General features: G+C 33.7%; 1 protein-coding gene across 1 annotated transcript; it reads right to left on the reverse strand.

Moving 5' to 3' along the window:
- Positions 1-1,630: 1,630 nt before the first annotated feature.
- Positions 1,631-21,477, reverse strand: LOC146924036 (E3 ubiquitin-protein ligase dbl4-like). Its single transcript, XM_085711817.1, has 4 exons — positions 20,471-21,477; positions 20,260-20,334; positions 1,888-2,023; positions 1,631-1,795 (listed from the first exon to the last, which is right to left on the reverse strand). Exons 1-4 carry the CDS (start codon positions 21,475-21,477, stop codon positions 1,631-1,633), a joined length of 1,383 nt encoding a protein of 460 aa, XP_085567943.1.
- Between the last annotated feature and the right edge of the window lie 641 nt (positions 21,478-22,118).

The raw sequence follows: 22,118 nt of genomic DNA on the forward strand, positions 1-22,118 counted from the left end.
TACTTACTTTTTCATTATTTCAATTATACCCTTAAACAACATTTTCTATAATATAGATTGTTGTTGGTGTCATTAAAAAAAAGAATTTAGATTATATTTTTTTGTTTTTTTTTAAGGAAGATTATATATTTTTTTTGTTATAGTGTTGATGTCATTGAAATAAATAATAATGGTTAGTTTGATTTGTTATAACTTTTATTTTGACAAATGATTTGTTATAACTTGAAAGCAACAAACATTTATGTTTTTAGTTTTAATTAAAATCAAAATTTCATTAAAAAAACAACGTTCATAATTTTTAAACGTTAACACAATAAAAAGAGCAGAAAGACAGACACATTTTTGCGCTAGTAACTAAATAAAATAAAATAAAACTAAATAATAATCAGATTTCCTTTGCAAAAAGCCACAAAAAAATTACAAATTTAACAAAACCAACTATTCATTTATAAATTATATCTAATAGCTGAATTAAAAGCAATGAAAGACATCATAAGACGTCAAAACATCCCAACTAGGTTGACACCCCAAGACCACCTCCATCCTCTGCCTCAACGCTCATAAAATTTTATTAATAAAAAAAAAATTGTACAAGAAGGGGACCAAACATGAACCCGCAAAATATATCTAATAGTAACAACAATTTTTTATTTTCAAAAAAAAAGTAACAACAATTTTTTTTTTTTTAAAAAGTCACAAAGATTCATTTATTTTTTATGAATCATGTCTAATATGTCAAAACGAATATTCAATTATAAAATATCTAAGAAAAACAAAGATTCATTTGTAAAATAAGTACAACTAAATAAATTTTTTAAATAATAATCAGATTTCTTATGGAAAAAGCCAAAAATAATAATAATAAATCTAATAAAACCAATAGGTAATAATATTTGAAGCTACATGTTGGAATCTCCCATAAATATTTTAATTTTTTATTTTAGTCCTACTAAGAAATCTCTTCAACTTTTAGTCCTTTAATATTTTTTTTCGTCCACACTTTTGTTATCTGTTTTCAAGTCAGATCATGTATTCCATTCAAATATTATAAAAGTCTCTCTTTGTAAAAATTAGAATTTTTTAGCAAAAACATAAATTAAATATTGTTCTGGACCGGTCAAAAGGACTCTTGGCCCATTAACTTAGGCCCAACATCTTTCAAAGCCCAAACTTCACGTTTGGCATTATTGCTCGCAACATACCCCCTCTCCTGGAGGGGGGTGGACGAAGCAAAGAGACCGGTTCAAACGAACCCCAACGTCTCTTTGCACATTCTTCACGTTCCCGCAATAAACTCTCTGGCGGTTACACTTCCTACGATTTCGTAACCGCTGGAGCCAGGTGTGCCTCCTCAACGGCTTTGCAGCCCTCCACCTCTATAAATAGGGGACTCACTGCAGTCCACAAGGTAGAACTCTTCTTCCCTCTAAAACCCTCACTCTCTGATCTCTACTGACTTGAGCGTCGGAGTGCCTGCAGGTACACACCCCCCATCCGCTCCAAGAAGCATTCTGACGTATTCCACCACCGTCACAACCATCTCATTCAAAGCACCGACAGTCACCTTCTGATCAGGTACGATCAGTGGCGCCGTCTGTGGGAAAATATAAGCTCCCCCGTTTTTATAATCCTAAAAACCAAAGCTTTCCATAAAATACCATGGCTGCCAACGGTGCCAAATCCCAGTTACGAAGTGAAGTGCGCATTCCTCAACGGGATGGCATGACATCTTCTCCGTCATCTGTGGATACACCCAGGGAGGAACCAACTCAAATAGTTCCTCTCCAGCAAAGGCCTTTGTAATAAATTAGAGATAATCAGTCCTACATATCCTTCATACTCAATCAGAAATTTAGGGATTGTAATAAATTAGGTCAGGTGCCTTACAGAGACAAACTGACCCCACCTCTGAATTTCTGATCTTGCCCGCGTCTCTTTTAGACTTTGGCCTTGAATATGTGCCACTGCTACTTGTTTAACCTCTGTCATGTGAGCAGTGTCGCCAATGGAACCTGCAACACAACTATGCAGTTCAAGTGGAAAAAATTTAACATCCCCAATTTTGTTGTCGCTGGGTGTGACAATCCCCTCAGTGGAAAACCAAATTCTGGTAGCGTATGTCCCTTCCAGACCGTTTCTGGTTCTTCCATTTTTGAAGCCTTCAACAATATCATCCACATGATGCCCATTGACACTTCAGTTGTCTCCTAGAAAAGGGGTTCCCCTACCCCTTCACCCTGACATCATGAACTATGGTAAACACTTATGTTCCTCGCTCTACTTCTCTGATTTCATTTTCTCTTGGTTTCTCCTCATTTACGGGTTAATCAACATCTTTCTCCTTCATTTTGTTATCCATTTTACTTTCTTCCCTAATGTCATGTACCAAGTCTTCAATCTTCATTGTTCTTCCAAATTTCATGATTCCACATATACTAAAAAAACCTCTTCGCTCTCGTGCTTTGAGACTGCTAGTTCTGATTTCTTGCTCTCGTCTTGAAATGGCCCATATTCTTGAAGTGGATAAAATAGTCACAAGAAAGGGGGGGTTTGAATTGTGACCCTTTAAAAATTAACCTGCACCTGTAAAAGTGATTCTCAAGTAGTTTACTTGGAATGGTTAAGTTAGTGACAGACTTCAGAACGTTCTGATGTCTGAGTGCAGAAACAGATTAACAAGTTAAATGCGTATGTGTGTGTTTGTGTTTGCAATAAATAAAGAGTATAAGGAAGAGAGAATAAACACACAGAGATTTATAGTAGTTCACCCAATGTGGGCTAGTCTACTCCTCACAGTTTACGTGAGATTTTTCCACTATGATGCTTGAGATAACCTCTCAAATCCTGCACCTTACAATCTGTGTTCACCTGAACACTTTCAGCTCTGTATTCTCTAAGCCTCAGCAGGCTTGCACCTTGTTGCTAAGTTAACCACTTAGACTTTTACAACCTTTGCTCAAACTAACACTTTAGTACCCCTAAAGCTAGATGAGACTTTGTTACAATTTGTATGAAGTTTTGAATGTTTGTGAATCAAACAGACAAGAAGAAAAGAGGAAGGAAAAAAAGTTATCTGTGAAGAAGATAACAGAGAGGGAGAAAGAAAATTGATTTACACTATAAAGAAGGTAAGAAGAAAGCCTTCAGTGATGATCAATTGAAGTTTGCAAAAGCTTCAAACAAACTTTTTTGTTTTCTTGTATGCTTTGCAATTTGTGTGGAGTTTGAATGTTTGAGAATCAAACAGAGGAGGGGGAAGAGAAAGTTATCTTGGCACGAGATAACAGAGAGTATTGATGTGCACTAAGGAAACAAAATCCTTAGAGATGATCAATTTCAGATTGCAGAAGCTTCAAACAAAACCAAGTTGTTTTCTTGTATGCTTTGCAATGGTGCAAGTTTTGCTGAGCCTTAGATCTGTATTTATAGATCTGTATTTATAGAGCCGTTGGCTCAAATAGCTTCTCCATATGCATCAAAAGTTGCTGGAAAAGTAGGATAAAGCTTGATTCAAATCTGCCTTAGATATTGTGCTGGAGAGAGAGGGTAGTGGATCTGCAATTTCAGGCCCATGCTTCCAGGAAATCTTCTTGATTCAGTTCAGAGAATATGTTATCTCTGATGCAAGATCTCCTTTTGCTACCTTTTTCTTCTTTCCACCAACTACACTGTTCATGGCTGGAAGCATGTGCAGGAGTGAACATTCTGACCATCAGAATGTTTCATTTGTTCTTACTTTAGGATGATTTGTAAGACTAGGATACACGACTGAAGTGCAGTGAATGCAACATCTAGTAGTAGATACACGACTGAAGTAGATACACGACTGAAGTGCAGTGAATGCAACATCTAGGATAATATTCTCATTGGAATAATCCTAGTACTTTAATGTTCATAGTCTTAGATGAACATTAAAGACCTTTTTGACATAGTTCCTTGTCCATGCCTTTATTGTTGATAGATCCATGCAGATGTACTTTTTTGGACCTTTTATTCATGTCAAGTGTGCTTGCATGTTCTTCACGTTCTTGATGATTCTGGGTTTGGTTATGAACAACCTTCTAAACTATCATCAGAATGTTCTGATCAACTCGCTGATCAACATTCTGAACAACATTCTGAACTAACTTTCTGAACTCAGAGTTAGTTCATGAATGCAAATGTTCTTTGATTTCTTGTATCTAGGTATGTTTTAACTTTGTTTGTGTCTTGGTTAATTACACAAGAACGCACAAATACCAAGAACTATCAAATTCCATTAATCCTTTAATCACCATAGATGTCTTTAATGATTTTTTGATCCAAAGTCAAAATCATTGTCTGCATAAGATATGTTCATGTCACATCTGTTCTTGCATGTTCTTGGTGTGGACATTGATTTATGGTTTTGCTCTAATGAACCTTCTGAGAAACCTTCTGAACAACCTTCTGAACTCCTTCTGGATTCAAACATATGAACTTCAGAATGTTTCTTCTGGGTTCCTTCCTTTTTGATGGTTGTACTCTGTGCTGAACATTCTGATGTTCTTCAACACTTTGAACCTTAAGAAGGTTGTTTATTTATTTCCTTCAAGAACTACTTGAAGCATATAAATGAGAGATCATTTGTTTTGACAAACAAGATGATTCTTTCTTTGAAGTCCAAAAGAATATTTCTTTGCATCTAGTTCATCATTGCATGCAACTGATGACTTTAAATATTCTTGTTTATCCATGAAGTAATCCTTTATTATTTCTGGATATATTCAGGGTTAATGTTCATGATGATTATGAACTCCATTCATATGAACATTCTGATCTCTGTTCAAATGAACATTCTGAACTCAGAACTTCTTATCTTCAGAAGCTTTGGAAGTGTGATACTTTGAGGAGGTTCTGAGAATCTTCCTAACTTGTATGCATATTTCCTTTTATCTTCTTTACCCATGATGGATCTTCAAATCATATAACATAAAACTCAATGTGATTTTTGTCACATAACTTCAAGCACATTCTTGTGCAGCTTGTGATGTAAGTTCTTCCAACATGATTCAAGTTCTTCCATTATGATACTTGAGCTATGAATCTTCATGGAGATATGATCTTGTTGTTTCAACTGATGGTATACTCATTCTTTCATTGTTGAGTAGATTATGATGCACTTATCAATGTGGGTGGCTTCTAGCTTATCCACTTATGTGATTCCTGTTCTTTTAACAAAAACTCAAGTGCAACCATCAGTAGATCACCATTCATAAAACTTATTATTTATTCCACGAGGTTTGTTATCATTAAAACACTCATCAAAAAGATTTTTGCTTCAACAATTCTAATTCTATATCATTTTTTGCCTTTGCCTCCACTTTTTCTTTGGCTTCTGTTCTTGATTACTCTTATGGCTCATCAACGAATAATGTTCTTCCACATCTCTAATGTAACCAGCATCTGAGGCTTTGCTTCTCCTCAAATTTCAAAGTTGTCTGCTCTAGGCCAATCGTTGCAGACTCGCAGCACCCCAATTCATCCTTCCACAACACTTCAAACTGTATCAGAAATTTTTGCACCATATACTCTCTCTATCTCTCTCTCTCACTCTCCCTCTCTCTCTCTCTCTCTCTCTCTCTCTCTCTCTCTCCCTCTCCCTCCCCCCCCTCTCAAATGACAAGATACTTCTCATTCTCGACCCTCTTTTTATATATAGGTAACATACCTTATTTATTTAATCATCCAAGCCCCCAACTACGAACTAAGTAGTTTGAACTCCCTCAACTATCAAACCTTTCAAAACCTTACTAAAAGACAAACTAGGAATCTACTAAAGCATAAGTATATAAGCAACAAAGTTTCTATTGAAAGAGATCCACCTCTTCAGGACTACCCTCACGTAATCCTAATCCTAAAGCTGATGCCAAAGCAAAGTGCGGTGACTTTTCTCCATTTGTACAGTTTTTGACATTGAAATTTTCATGGAACTGCATGTGTTACACACAAGGAATCAAACAAGATATAACAAGTGATACAACTTGAATTGAAGCCATCCAAGACTGCCCAGTAAATGAAACAACATATAATAGTTAAATTATCATTTGGAAAGCCCAAATTTATCAAACGATTTCAGAAACAATATGAAAGAAAGAAGATTAAAAATTGAGCTATTGATTATCACAAAAATACGGATGTTAGGAAAACAGCGGAATGATGAAAACATGATATGACACATAAAAGTAAGGCAATGCTGATTTTTTTTATTTTAGTCACACTAAAAATTTTCTTCAACTTTTGATCTTTTAAAATGTTTTTCGTTCACACCTTTGTTGTCTGCTTTTAAGAGTCTGCTCATGTATATCATTCAAATATTATAAAAGTTTTTTCAGTAAAATTTAGAATTTTTAACAAAACATGAATTCCTGAGCCATTTAACAAAAGATGAATTAAAATCTAATTCAAATATTATAAAAGTCTCTAATTGATGACATTTATTAAAATGTTAAGGCTTTTCAAAAGTGATGATGTGGTTTTGCCGGATGAGATGATGATGTAGGGGCCTCATTCGCCACTTTCGGCTGATTTGAGGTTTTGGTACTTTTAATTAGGGGGGACTTAAAATCTAAATGATGATATGTATGTAATCTAATTCTAATGATTCAATAATTTACCATTAGGATTACTTGTTGAATTTGATGTTATACCGAAAATGCTTGATAGCATATGAACGTGTTTAATTTTTATTTTTATTTTTGAATCGGCAAATATTATTAAGCTCGGAAAGCGCAAGACATACAAAACCGGCAAGAGGAGGAAAAAGAGTACAAAGGCCAAAAAACAAGGGGCCCCTCAACACCAATAGACTCAATAAAAAAACCCTACAAGTCCTACTTCCGAAAAAAGAAGAGGAAAAAACAGCAAAAGCAACCAAAATGCACAAAAGAGACATGCGCAACCAAACACCAATCACGAAGCCAGGAAGCAAAACCCCACCGCACACTAAGCTGCACCAGCCAACAAACCTGTAGCCCCACAGCAGGAAAAAACCGCCTGCAACTAAATAGAGAGAAGACCTGCCGCACCACAACTCAGCAGGAACACAACAGCCACTGTTGTTTTTGGATTTCCAAACTGTTGAATTTGGATTTCCAAATTCTATTATCTACCGAAGTTGTTACTAGGTTGAGTCACGACCAGGTCACTCTCTTTAAGACGTTTCGTGGCACTACCCAAAATTGTGCAAGGTAGACTATCAACCACGCCGCCTCCAGGATAAAACAAGCCCAGCTACAACTGTGCGGTTAACTACTGCACCGTAGAAAACCGTTCGAGAATTACACCTTCAAATATGGTACTAAGACCACTCTTTAATACTGAAACCACTTTAATATGGTATTATTACCATTCTATTATGGTGCTAAGACCACTCAAATATGGTGTTTCCACCATTCTAACTTTTAAGTTCTCTAAACTATCAATATGGTACTATGACCACTCAAATATGGTGTTACCACCATTTCTCCTCAAATAGAAAAATATTTAAATAATTTATATACTGTTAAGATCATTCATAATTCCGACGGGACATTATTATTACGAAAGGGACTATGATCTTAATAGTACTCTTTATTCCGAATGGACATATATTATCGAAAGGGACTATGAACTTAAGACCACTCTTAATTCCGAAGGAACATTAAACCGAAAAAGGGACTATGGTCTTAAGAACATTCTTAAAATATGGTTCAATCGATTGATCAAAGCCACTCGATACGGTACATAACCGCTCTATTTGAAACCGAAAGGGACAGAAAGGAGTAGAAGCAGAAGAAACTTGTTAACACAAGTCGGAGGGAGAAGAGAAGAAAAGAATTCCCGACAACTCAATGAAATTCTTTTCGGTGTGTGGAATGCACTATGTGAGTTCTCTATTTATAGGGAAAATTCACAACTAATAAGTGAGAAACTTTGGGAACAAGTAATATGAGAAACTTTGGGAACAAGTAACATATTACTTTGCGATTAAGTAATTCACATATTAGATCTAGTACAAAAATATCTTAATTATGTACTAAAATATATTAAATTTTGTACAAAAATATATCATATTATGTACCAAAATATTTTAGCAAAACTTGGGGACTAAGAAAGCACTTTCTAATAATGATTAAATTAATTATTTAATTTATCATTTCCAAATAATAAAATATATATCAATATATATTTTTTTCTCTAGTGCTTATGTACCCCCATTAATTAGAGGTACACCCCCACTATATAAACACTACTAATGTGTGTGTTCTATCCGATGTGGGACTTCCACTTTTTTCAATTCACACAACACTAGTTCTACCCAACATGGGAATTTGTGTTTAGTCTTTTTAACTCAATTTCCACACATGTTCCAACAATCCCCCACTTGAATTAAAAAAATGGTTTCAGAAATAACGTAAAAAACGTCTCCATAAGATTTGCTAGTAAACAAAGGTGTCGCTTACAACTTGAACCTTTGCATAGCGAGTAAAATTCTGATTAACAAGAGTTGCTTACAGCATTGAACTCTATCTCAGACATAGAACCCACACACAAACCTTTTCATAAGGTGTATTTTAAAAGCCAGTGCGTTTATGGCCTTGCACGTGTATCCCGATTTTAACGAACTCTCTAGGTATTCTGCCCCGAATCCCATAGGAACCGGCCCTTAGTTCCACATTCGTATAGGTGAGTCTATCAAGAGTACTCCTGTAGCTATGTACTCCGCTCCAAATAGAGTATAGATCTCATTAAGAGTTTCTATTATCTCATCCTTCTATCGCTGCAGGAATCATGCTTTCTTACTTTTATCATAGCATGTTCTATCACTTGTGACTTGTTATTACCCATTGAACCTATTTCTTGGGATCTCCAGTCATGTAGGTCGGGTTACCATCACTTGTGACCTTTGGGCATAAGTCCCATCCTATTGGATGTGTTTAGGACTTTCTTTGTAGTAATTCCTTTCGTCAAAGGATTGACTAATTCTTTATCAGTACGTACATGATCTACTTTAACCATTCCTTTTGGGAGTAGCTAGCTCTCTATTTCTCTATGTGTTCGTGCCTTAATAATCGCCTCTTACCATTGTGGTAACGATTCTCAAATTTGTAATAGCTGCAGACTATCACAATAAATTAACACTTCTGGAAACGGTTTTATCCACTAAGGGATTTCAACTAGCAAGCATCTTGTCAACTTGCTTCTCCACTAGTTTTCTCTAGTGTTCTCATCTCAGATTCATTCCATAGTGGACTGAGTCAATATTATTTGTTTTAACAAACAACTCCTCTAGTGATGCTCAATGTGCAAACACTAGTCGCTAAATATTCATCTGAAAGATGTTCTATTTTATATCTTGTACCATTTAATATGATACTTATCATTTGTATCTTGTACTATTCAAGTACAATAGGATACTTCTCATAATGTAATCCTCGAGTAATAGTCTTCTTAAGGCACCTCATGACTCTTTCTATAGCATGGCAATGCTTCTCATCCGTCTACAAGTAAACTTGCACAACAATTTCACGACATCGGCAATGTCGAGTCTAATACATTCAGTGGCATACCTAAGTACTGCCAATGATGCTCACATATTCTGTTTGTCTAACTCCATCTCAAGTGTTCTTACACTTGATCATAATATATGATTGCAAGTTTACGGTGAAATAATTACATTTCCTTAAGATCTTCTCAACTTTGTGAGATTTATCAAAAAAGTTCTCTTTTCTGATCTAGTAATCTTGAAACCAAGAATTACTTCAACTTTGTCTAGGTCTTTCTTATCAATGTTGTTGATAAACAATGATTTCACATAATTCATAACATGAATCTTTAAATCAAATATGAGCAAGTTGTCTTCATAGAGACATATGATCGTGCAAATATTATTTGTCACTTTCATTCACTTTATACTCATTCGATAGCATTAGAATGCCAAATTTTTCATGTCATTCTCCTTAGGAGTTTATTATAGACCTCAGAAAGAATTATCTAACTTACAGACTTTGTTTTCTTGTCCATGAATCACAAAACTTTTAGGTTGTTTAATATAGATTTATTCTTCTAGTTCACCATAAAAAGAGGCAACTTTCACATCCATTTCGAGTACTATCGAGTTATGAACGGCGGCTAAAGGGACTAGTACTCTTATGGATATGATTTTCGTGACTTGTGAATGAATGTCGAATAAGTCTATATTTTTCTCTTTGTCTAAAACCTTTGACTACAAGGAGAGCCTTGTATTCATCAATCGTACCATCAGGTTTTAGTTCCTTTTTTCCAAAATCCAAATATAACCGATTGGTTTTGCAACTATGAGACAAGTCAACCAAGTGTCATGTTTTGTTAGACTCTAGAAAATTCATTTCATCGTTTATTGCTTTTGCCATAATTCAGCATCCAAAGAGGATATAACTTCTTTAAGGCTTAATGAATCTTCTTCCAATGTATAAACCATAAGGTCCATACTCTTTAGCTATTTTAGCTTTCTTACCTCCTTGAGGTTCTATAACATCTCGTATGATGTTTTCATAACTATTTCTAATTACATGAATGTGATTAGATATAGTGCCCCCACTAGTTCTTAATTTTTAAAGGGAATTTATTTTGCCCCCACTAATGTCGTGCTCCCATTAGAGCCCCCACTAGTGCCCCCACTATTCTTTAGTTAAAGGGGTAAACATTTACATAGAAATCGACATCTTTTAAATTCTATGATCACTTTAACATTTAGGTCATAAAACCTATATGTTTCGTTATTTATCGCATACCCGATGAATACACATTCATAGGCTCTACTAGTGAGTTCAACTCTCTTGGGTGCGAAATCTGAACTTATGTCAGATATTCCCAAGTTCAAAGATAAGACAAGTTGGATTGTCTTTTCTTCAAAAAATTCTTAATTAGAATTTTTCTTCATAGACTTGGGTACTCCATTCAATATAAATTTCAATTTTTGTTATAAAAATTGAACATATCAAGCGTATCAATTTTATTTTTCCAACATTGACAGTCATCAATAAATATGATAAAAACATCATTTTATCATTTCTAATTTATGTGTCATCAAATTCACACATATCATAATTTATTATGTTTAGAGATTCATGTTCTCTAAATTCTAATTTATATGAACTTTTGGTTCATATATCTTGACTGCAATAAATAAAATTGTCTAATTATATAACGTTGGAATTAAGTCCAAGTTACTCGAGTTTAATATTAAACGCTTGTTCACATGTCAAATATTAAAATCACACAACTAACAAAATAGAAGGAGAATTTTAATTTTTAACATACCATCAAAGTGCAGTCTTTTCCCACAAGAATGCATGGTACACAAGTCTCTTTTAAGTCTGAGTCAACTCAGTCTTATTCAATAGAAATCTGAAATTCAGATTCTTTCTTATTTTTATACAAAATATTTGGAATAAATTTCTCAAATAATTTGTTTCAAAAGAAAATTGATCCCTTCTTTGATTTATCAATGTTATCATTATCAATTTTGGTTACTTTTTGTAACAAATAGAACCAAATTATTTTCTTTTCAACTCCAAACATTTCTTATGTTTCGTAACAAACTAAACTTGTTTGGTTCTGTAACAAATAATTAGTTTTGTAACAAATTATTGTTTCACTATATGGCTCTGATTTCGAAACCATATTTCAAACAAATTCAACGTATTTGAATTTTTAGTGTTGCTATTTAAAACAACAATCACTTCATCGTTTCACTCAAAAGATGTATTTCTATAGCTTGATTTACCCTGAATATATTTAGAGACAACTTAACCTTAATAAGTAACTACTTCGGTAAACATAGTAGATCGAAACGTTTTAAAAGTGTTGTTTTTGGATTTCCAAACTGTTGAATTTGGATTTCCAAATTCTATTATCTACCGAAGTTGTTACTAGGTTGAGTCACGACCAGGTCGCTCTCTTTAAGACGTTTCGTGGCACTACCCAAAATTGTGCAAGGTAGACTATCAACCACGCCGCCTCCAGGATAAAACAAGCCCAGCTACAACTGTGTGGTTAACTACTGCACCGTAGAAAACCGTTTGAGAATTACACCTTCAAATATGGTACTAAGACCACTCTTTAATACTGAAACCACTTTAATATGGTATTATTACCATTCTATTATGGTGCTAAGACCACTCAAATATGGTGTTTCCACCATTCTAACTTTTAAGTTCTCTAAACTATCAATATGGTACTATGACCACTCAAATATGGTGTTACCACCATTTCTCCTCAAATAGAAAAATATTTAAATAATTTATATACTGTTAAGATCATTCATAATTCCGACGGGACATTATTATTACGAAAGGGACTATGATCTTAATAGTACTCTTTATTCTGAATGGACATATATTATCGAAAGGGACTATGAACTTAAGACCACTCTTAATTCCGAAGGAACATTAAACCGAAAAAGGGACTATGGTCTTAAGAACATTCTTAAAATATGGTTCAATCGATTGATCAAAGCCACTCGATACGGTACATAACCGCTCTATTTGAAACCGAAAGGGACAGAAAGGAGTAGAAGCAGAAGAAACTTGTTAACACAAGTCGGAGGGAGAAGAGAAGAAAAGAATTCCCGACAACTCAATGAAATTCTTTTCGGTGTGTGGAATGCACTATGTGAGTTCTCTATTTATAGGGAAAATTCACAACTAATAAGTGAGAAACTTTGGGAACAAGTAATATGAGAAACTTTGGGAACAAGTAACATATTACTTTGCGATTAAGTAATTCACATATTAGATCTAGTACAAAAATATCTTAATTGAGTACTAAAATATATTAAATTTAGTACAAAAATATATCATATTATGTACCAAAATATTTTAGCAAAACTTGGGGACTAAGAAAGCACTTTCTAATAATGATTAAATTAATTATTTAATTTATCATTTCCAAATAATAAAATATATATCAATATATATTTTTTTCTCTAGTGCTTATGTACCCCCATTAATTAGAGGTACACCCCCACTATATAAACACTACTAATGTGTGTGTTCTATCCGATGTGGGACTTCCACTTTTTTCAATTCACACAACACTAGTTCTACCCAACATGGGAATTTGTGTTTAGTCTTTTTAACTCAATTTCCACACATGTTCCAACAGCCACCACTGCTTGCAACCGAAGAAAACAAGGGCAGCACCTCCACTCCTCTTATCTTCTACACAAACAACTTTTTGGATTCCAAATCCACTCATAGAGCAAACAAGTCGACATCTTTGATCTCGCTAAACTCCACCTCCAGGATAGAACTTTTATCTCCTCAACTATATCATCCATTCTAATCTCAACATTATTAAAAATGGTGTTATTTCTTGCTTTCCAAATCGCCCAAATGGATGTGTGCCAAATTAATCTCATTCCCCTTCTAACCTCTTTCTGATGAGTTGCCACTCCATTCCAACATTCCCAAAGTGAAACACAAAGAAGATGATTTGTCGACTTCCAAGTCATTGTTGTAGATGTAGCCAAATCTTCAAGTCTTCCGGCAATGCACAAGAAGATGATTTGTCGACTCAACCATCTCATTGCAAAAAACACAAATCAAGTCTATGTTATTTGGAATAGCATTCCGCCGAACTAAATTCAATCTTGTTGGAATCCGATTAAGCAAAGCTTTCCAGAGAGAGCCACCACTTTTGACGGCGCCGCACACTTCCACACTTGAGTAAACACCCGCGTCTCTTCTCCCGACACCTCATCAAGAGCCGTTAGAGCCTCTAATTTCTTATAAATTGATCTTACCAAAAACATCCTGTTCTCCTCTATCTTCCAACACCACTCATCCACCCCTTGGGACAACTCCACACTGTGTTTAATTATTGTTGTATAATAACAATCGGATTTTATTTTGGAATAATTGTGCATCTCTCTTAAAGTCATGATTATATATTCAATTCATTATTGGACCCAAATGTGGTATGGCTAAACAACGTTCAATACCCCTTAAGGTGTGAGATAATCTATCTATCTATATATCTATATATCTTTGAATTTGAAACTTGAACTATTCTTATGCAAGAGTTTTGATGATGTGGCATGTCTAAATGAGCTCTAATTTTTCATTTTCTATTGATACTTTGTCACCCTCTTTTAACTATTACTCTAATAATTCATTCATTATTTAACCCCACTAAATCAATTTAATGTTTAGTGAATAGGCCTATTATGAGAGATTGTATATGCAGGATGATACCCTCCACTAATTCAATGTTTTTCTATTCATTTTACAACAGTTTCAAACTACCCAGTAGCTGAAATATTTTTCTTGAAATCAATCGGTTACATTGTCATTCTATTAATTTTTCCTAAAAAAACAAAAAAACTCTATGCAACATTTCTTACGGGAACAATTTATTTGTATATTTATGACACTATATTATCATGCTATCAAAGAGAGAATTCCCTCTCCAAGTTATGCATCTTCTCCCTCACATTCTTTTTTTATTTTCAGTTATGAAAATTCTATTGAACCATAACTGTTCTTGCATAGTGAATTGCTTTAGTTGCGGATATTGAATCATCACTCTAAAAAACTATCCCTGATTTTTTCATCATCATTTTCTCTAAGAAACTATGATACCTCTTCAATTTTATCTTATGGTTCACCCCATCCACCATCACCACTTTTGTTACTCTTCAATCTCTTGATTATTCATTGATTTCTAATCTATGATCATTTTCGCTTTTCTCTTTTTTTGGTGAGGTGGTTCTCCCTTTTCCTTCCTTTCTTTTTATTTTTGTTCTTGGTATCTTTGTAATCTAAGTTTGCATAGTTCTTATGCAAGTATTGTGCATATGTGACACCTCTAAAAAGCTTTCTCACACTATTAACAACTTGACTCTATATCTTAAATTCTTAGTCCATTAATATCCATATTGTTGTTGTTCAACTTCGTAACAACCCCACCATACTAATTATTGTTATCAAAATTAACTATTTAATTTTTCATATCATCAATATTATAATATAAATCATTTTGGTTTTCTCATATTTGTCTAAGTCATCAGGCAAAATATGACAGATTACTCATGAATATCTATAGAAATATACTTATGTGTGTGTCAAAATAACAACGCATCTCTAATATGCAATATACTTGGATTTCATGAGAATGATAGAAACAAAATCTAAGTCAGACATAAAGATTTTGAAGTTGTCATATAAAAAGAATATTGATGTAACAAAATCTAAACATGGTTGGTATAGTAGAGTTTATATACCGGCATCAATGATTGTCGAACAATTTTATCTAATATAAAATACTACTTACACATAACAAAGTTCATTCAAAAAGCTCTTTGAACATTTAATCTATTTTGCTTATTGAAAAAGTTTGGATGTTGATGTCATATATTTACTTTTACATTTTACTTATTTGAAACTTTAATTTTAACTAACTCTTTTATTTGACAATGACAAAAGTTTAAAAATGTTTCAATTTTAATTTTATTTAAAATAAAATGATTCATTGGAGCTACCGAAATGGTCATTTCCATTAAATTTATAAAAAAATCCATTGAAACCCGTGCAACGCACGGGTTAAATACCTAGTTTCATTTATTATATCAAAATTGCAAACTAGTCATCAAATGTGTAACATCCCAGACTGCTTTTAGGATTGCCGACTAACCCCACAAACCAACACGAGTCTTTTCAGCATGCTTTGTCCTCACTCACATGCTTACCGGGAAACTTCCCGGTAGGTCACCCATCCTAGTACTACTCCAAGCCAAGCACGCTTAACTGTGAAGTTCTTATGGAATGGGCTACCGAAAAGAAGATGCATCTTGTTGATATGGGTAGTACCTAACAATTCTTATAAGCCTTCCTTTAACCATGTAGTCCCATACCTACACGGCCTCCGAATCCCTCTCATTCCGATGTGATTCGGTTCCTCTTATTAACGTGGGGTCATCCTTACGGATAGTGCCCGTTCCAACTGGCGGGAACCTTTCGTATCCAAATGGCGGGATATCGAAAGCCACGTTGTGGGTGTTACATGCCCACCAGCTTCCGCCTGGTTCGTCCCCGAACCACACCGTACTGGGAGAGGTCTGCTCTGATACCATTTTATAACATCCCAGACTGCTTTTAGGATTGCCGACTAACCCCACAAACCAACACGAGTCTTTTCAGCATGCTTTGTCTTCACTCACATGCTTACCGGGAAACTTCCCGGTAGGTCACCCATCCTAGTACTACTCCAAGCCAAGCACGCTTAACTGTGGAGTTCTTATGGAATGGGCTACCGAAAAGAAGATGCATCTTGTTGATATGGGTAGTACCTAACAATTCTTATAAGCCTTCCTTTAACCATGTAGTCCCATACCTACACGGCCTCCGGATCCATCTCATTCCGATGTGATTCGGTTCCTCTTATTAACGTGGGGTCATTCTTACGGATAGTGCCCGTTCCAACTGGCGGGAACCTTTCGTATCCAACTGACGGGATATCGAAAGCCACGTTGTGGGTGTTACAAAATGTCTTTTTATTTAACCATTTTGATCCTTGAAGTGTCTTTTGATAATTACTTTAATACTCAAATGAGTTTTTTTGTTTGTATATTTTATCCATAAAATTACAAGTAAAAAGACACTTATGAATTATGTCCAATTTTGATACAACGCCTCCCACGTTAAGAGACAAAATGGTTGTTTACTCATGCCGTACCTATACCATCAATGATTTGAAGTGAGTTGATTACTTTTTGTTTCCATGTGATGTGAAGCTTTTTATTACTTCATGATCCGTTAATTCAATTTAACGATCCCTACTTAAGTGATAAGGAGAGGATGATATTATGCTTATGACGAAGGGTGTATGTTTTACTCATCACATATGATGGCTGTTATTTTTTAATAAAACTATGTTTCAATTTTTACGAAGTCGTTGTGCATTGACTGTGATGACATTTTGCATGATAATAATGATAATAATAATAATAATAATAATAATAATAATAATAATAATAATAATAATAATAATAATAATAATAATAATAATAATAATAATAATAATAATAAGGGTTAAATATGTTTTTAGTTCTTATAAATATATCAACTTTTTCGTTTGTCCGTTTTAATCGAACTGTTTTAGTCTTTCTAAAAAATTTCTTCAACTTTTTTCATTTTAGTCTTTCTAAAAAATTTCTTCAATTTTTAGTCCCTATCGACGAACTATGTCCTAATATTATTATTTATGCAGGGATAATTATGTAGAATTTGGTGTTTACTTTTTTAGGATTAATAATTTATTAACATTCTTTTTCATGAGATTTATGTGGAAAACTTGTAAGCCGAATTAGGACGTACATGTTCATGATAATAGTTGTGCTACCATGATATACTTCAACCAAGTCGCTCTTTCTTTAGGCATGTGACTACTGACTAAATGGGAATTGAGGAGGAGGGAGGAGAGCTGGTGTGGGAAGTGGAGGGAAATGGTCCTGCTTCCTCCTAGGCAAGGACGAATCTGGACTTTCAATACTAGTGTGAAAATTTTTTTTTGTCAAATAATTAAATAATATTAAATTTAATAAAAAGTTATATTAAAAATAGTTGTAGAAATTCTTAAAAAAAAAGTTGTAGCAACCAAAATTATAAAGAAAATAATATATTTTTCACTTATTGAAAATGAACTAAAATTATATCATTACTAATTATCCTAAGAACATCTCTTTCTATTCTTTCCATATAGGTTATAAGAGATGTCAAATGTTCTAGCAGGATACCCGTGCATACGAACGGGTGAGCGCATTGAGCTCTTTTTTTGGAAGCAAGTCGCAATTGCATAGAAATTATAAGAAAAAAATCTATGTATTGATATATGAATAAAAATATAGACATATGTACAAATTGTACAAAAAATTATTTTCGTATTAACTATGAATAAAAATAGACATGTGGTCCCGTGAGCATAGCTCAGTTGATAGGACAATGCATTATTATATGCAGGGGCCGGGGTTCGAACCCCGGACACCCCACTTATTCACCTTATAAGGTGAATTCTAGTCACTAGGCTACCTGACCAAAGATTAATTAAGTTTTTAGGCCCTATAAATATTCACAGTTTTGTTTTTAGTCCCTACAAAATAAAATCAAACTTTTTAGTCCCTGTGACATTTTTCTTAAGCATTTAAGGGACTAAAAATGCTGATGGAAAAATTTATAGGGACTAAAAATGTTGTTTGAAAATTTTATAGGGACTAAAAATGTTGATGAAAAATTTTATAGGGACTAAAAAGTGTGATTTTATTTTGTAGGGACTAAAAACAAAATTCTGAATATTTATAGGGAACATTTACTTAATTAACCCTAAATATAAATTTGTGTATAAATTAAAAAAAATTCGCTCCCTGTATTAATATACAAGTTAAAATATAAACACATATTAATATAGACACGTGTATAAATTACAAAAACAATATGTCCTCGTATTAATATATGAGTAAAAATATAGATAAATGTATAAACATAAAAAAAAATTTAAACATCTATATTAATATATGAGTAAAAATATACAGTGAATCGATAAAAAAATATTATAAAAAAAAAATAAATTGGACCTGAACTGGCGTGGCACTTGCCACACCATGCCTTCTTCAGGTCCGTCCCTGCTCCTAGGTCATAACTAGTATAAATATAGGAGTCAGGCTCCTCCAAAATATCTTCACACTCACAAATGAGAAAACACTCCGACCCTTGTTAAGCAAATTGTTGGTTGGGTAGATTCTATTGTGCTTACCACTAGTACAATTGAATGGATATTAAACAAGGATGATGATGGAAAATGTGACCGAAATCATAGGAGATGAGTATGCTTTCGAACAAAAGAAAAATATAAATAGGAATTAAGAAATTTCGATTATAACACACTCTACATTTATGTCAGAAAATCAATGATAGGGATTTGTTTGACTGTTGGTGGTTAATGTTCATGATTCCATCAGCCAAAAGGGAAGTTGGAATTCAATCAGGACCGTTAGATCCCCACTTTGAAAGGGTCGTTGATTAATGGACCATTTGATGTACCACGTTACAATATGGTACATAGGAGCATTTTAATGAAAGCCCTCGAGCGTGACGAGACATATCGCCACGACGACCGAATCAAAAGAGAGCAGACTGGCCGCATGTATAAGGCTTATGGTGAAATTAGTTTCCAAAATAGACTTGGCTCATTGAGGACAAGCCCGAAAAAAGAAAGAAAAAAGAAAGAGAGTCATGTTTGGACTTGAGGTGGAGTTGAAAATTAAGAAATCGATCTCACATACGAGGGAACAAGAAAACCTTTAATTAATGGAAAGTTTGAGTCCATTTGTTGAAGCTTTAAAATTTGTGCCTCCAACACCCTAACACAAACTAACTCTCATTATATTTCTACACTCCAATTGAACTTGTGCGATAATGATAATCCAACAGTTAATCTCCAAAATTTAAAAGAAAATAAATCAAGTCGTTAAGCACACAAAAATTAGGAGAAGCATAAAAATAACCTAAGTACCGAAGAACATGTTCAATAGTCCACATGCCTGATTTTGGCAGCAGTATTATCCTAGATTTATCCATAGAAAATATTACAACCCTAGATTATGAAAGAAAGCAATATTTTCGATATTATGAAAGAAAGCAATATTTTCGACATCCATAGAAAATCATATAACCCTAGATTTATCCTTCCAAGAAGTTTCTTGATAAGAATGATTGAGAAAAAGATCAAGTTAGCTTTGAAATTTTTGAGCTTGCAAACTATCTGAGATGCCATAAGAATACAATTGTTCCTGAGTTCTCTAAACCGATAAAGCTGCATCCACTTGCATGTGAACATCTCCACGAAAAATCTTTTATTCCAAGTCTCACATTTTACTTAAGATACAATTACATAGGAAACCCAAACCCAATATTAGGCACACTTCGATAATATCCGGAGTTCTGGATGATTAAACAACATTTTAAAATAAAATTAGTCAGTTTCAATGCCTTCTTATAAAGCACTTTGTATTAGTTGAAGAAAAATTCTTTGACAAAGAACTTGTAAAAACATTTTAGCTGAACCTTTAGCTTTAAAATGATTTCAAGTCTTTTCTTAGAACTTTTATTAGTGATCTTTGTTAAAGTGAATATATGTGTAATTTTGTTGGTGTGGTACTAGGATTACATGCATTCTTATATGCCTTATTTTTAATTCCATATGCAAAGAGTTTCATAGAGTTACCGTGTAGGTATTTGATTGCAAGTATGCAACCGATGCCAATGCCTACCACACATGTAGCAGAAGTCATAACCACACCTGAAGAAGAAAAAGCATCGAGTCGTTATAAATAATTTTTCATACATAATAGAATTAATTAAACCTAAAATTAGTGAAATTAATTATTAGGGATAAGCTAGAGAAAGTATGATATCATATAACAATACAATACAACCTGCAGCGCACACTCATACATCCACCAGCTTTCTGGACATGCATAGAGCATGTTGGACATCTCTGCCACCTTTTTCTTTTAGCCAACTCCAAAAAATTCTTATCCAACTTGTTTTCACGCTTGGACTTCTGAAATTGCCGACAATTCATATCTGCGTGCCATGGAACTTTACATTGTGCACAAAATAACCTATGACAAGAAGGGCATTCATAACTTGTAACAGTGCATGCCGTGTCATTCACCATCAAAAGAGAACAATTCTCATAAGGACAGTAAATTTTTTCCTTCAAAGCAATAGAAGACTCACAGTTTGCAGATTCCCAATCAACAATGATTTTTTTAGGTAAAATGGATTGCAAATGTTCTGGTTTCAGTTCAACAGAACATTCTGGATCAGGACAATTCAATTTCACCGCTTTTTCTTTTATTTGATTCTTCACATACTTGGATATGCATTTAACACAAAAGGGATGATTGCATGAACCATTTGAAAACATATTAGAGTCTGTTACAGAATCAAAACATATACCACAAAATACTTTCGAGAATTGACCTTGTTCGATAACTGTCTTTGTTTTCCTCTTCATAAAAAAAAGTGTCTTTATTTTGTTTTTATTTTTTTCTGGTTTAATCTGTATCTTTTTGTTGTTCCTTCCAGTTGCTTTCTTATTCTCCTTGTCTTCATCGTCAAGGTATTGGGAAAGAGAGTTTCTCTTCACTGTGTTTTGAGATCCATTTGCTGAAAGAGGTTGACGTTGACGATTAGTGGTTGCTTTCATAGGCTTCTTCTTTTCATCAACATGGTCTTCTGCAAGAGATTGTCTCTTCACTGGAATCTTCTTTCCATTTGTTGTAAGGGAAATCGAAGGAAACACGTGAGGACTGCGTTTGATTTTCAACATGAATTTGTGTGGAGGCTTCTTCTTTATATCAGCATAGTCTTCTGCAAGAGATTCTCTCTTCATTGAGATATGTGTTCCATTTGCTGAAAGAGAAATAGTTGACATGGTGGGAGGTCACGTTAGGGTTTTTTCTTCAGGAACTGCGTTAGGTTTTCAGTTGTGCTGGGTATTGTTGTTTCTTTTATAGGGTTACTAGGTAAACTAACATTATTTTATATTAAAGTTATAAATATAATTATAAATTTCCCTAAAAAAAATATATAAATTGAATTTAACATAAAAAAGGTTATCATAGTAATTTTGTTTAGTTGTTGAAATAACTATATATTGTATATAAGGATTAAAATATTTGGGTTTGAAAGTATAAAGTATATACGTAGCATAAAATATTCTTATTGTTAAACTTTTTTTTGTTTTTTTTTACAAGTCTTATTGTTAAACTTATTGTGTTTAATTTAACAATAAAATTCTGTCAACCTGTGGTATATTAATATTTGCAACAAAAATATATTATACTATCATAAAAAACTAAAATATTTGTAATTTTTTTATAAATTAGTTGTATGTTGTTTAAACAGTATTTGGAGAAGGTATCCCGCGAACGACAACCGATGTTAGCATTTTATTGGGTGTATGTGCTACTGTTTTTTTTTTTGGGTGTATGCGCTACTTGACTGCTGATTGTTTTATATTTTTTTAAAAATTTAGTGGTCTAATGTAACTATATTTTAAGGGTAATAGTGGAC

The sequence above is a fragment of the Medicago sativa genome, chromosome 5, assembly GCF_051527215.1.
Source record: "Medicago sativa cultivar Bolivia chromosome 5, Bolivia_mono, whole genome shotgun sequence".
NCBI lineage: Eukaryota > Viridiplantae > Streptophyta > Magnoliopsida > Fabales > Fabaceae > Medicago > Medicago sativa.

Bases quoted from the DNA above. Each gene is read 5' to 3' on its own strand.
- LOC146924036 (XM_085711817.1), bottom strand. From the start codon at position 21,477: ATGTCAACTATTTCTCTTTCAGCAAATGGAACACATATCTCAATGAAG. The intron at 2,024-20,259 runs GTAACTCTATGA...TGAACTGCATAG, and splicing joins TGCAATCAAATACCTACACG to TTGTGTTGCAGGTTCCATTG. The intron at 1,796-1,887 runs GTAAGGCACCTG...TTTATTACAAAG, and splicing joins GGTGGGGTCAGTTTGTCTCT to GCCTTTGCTGGAGAGGAACT.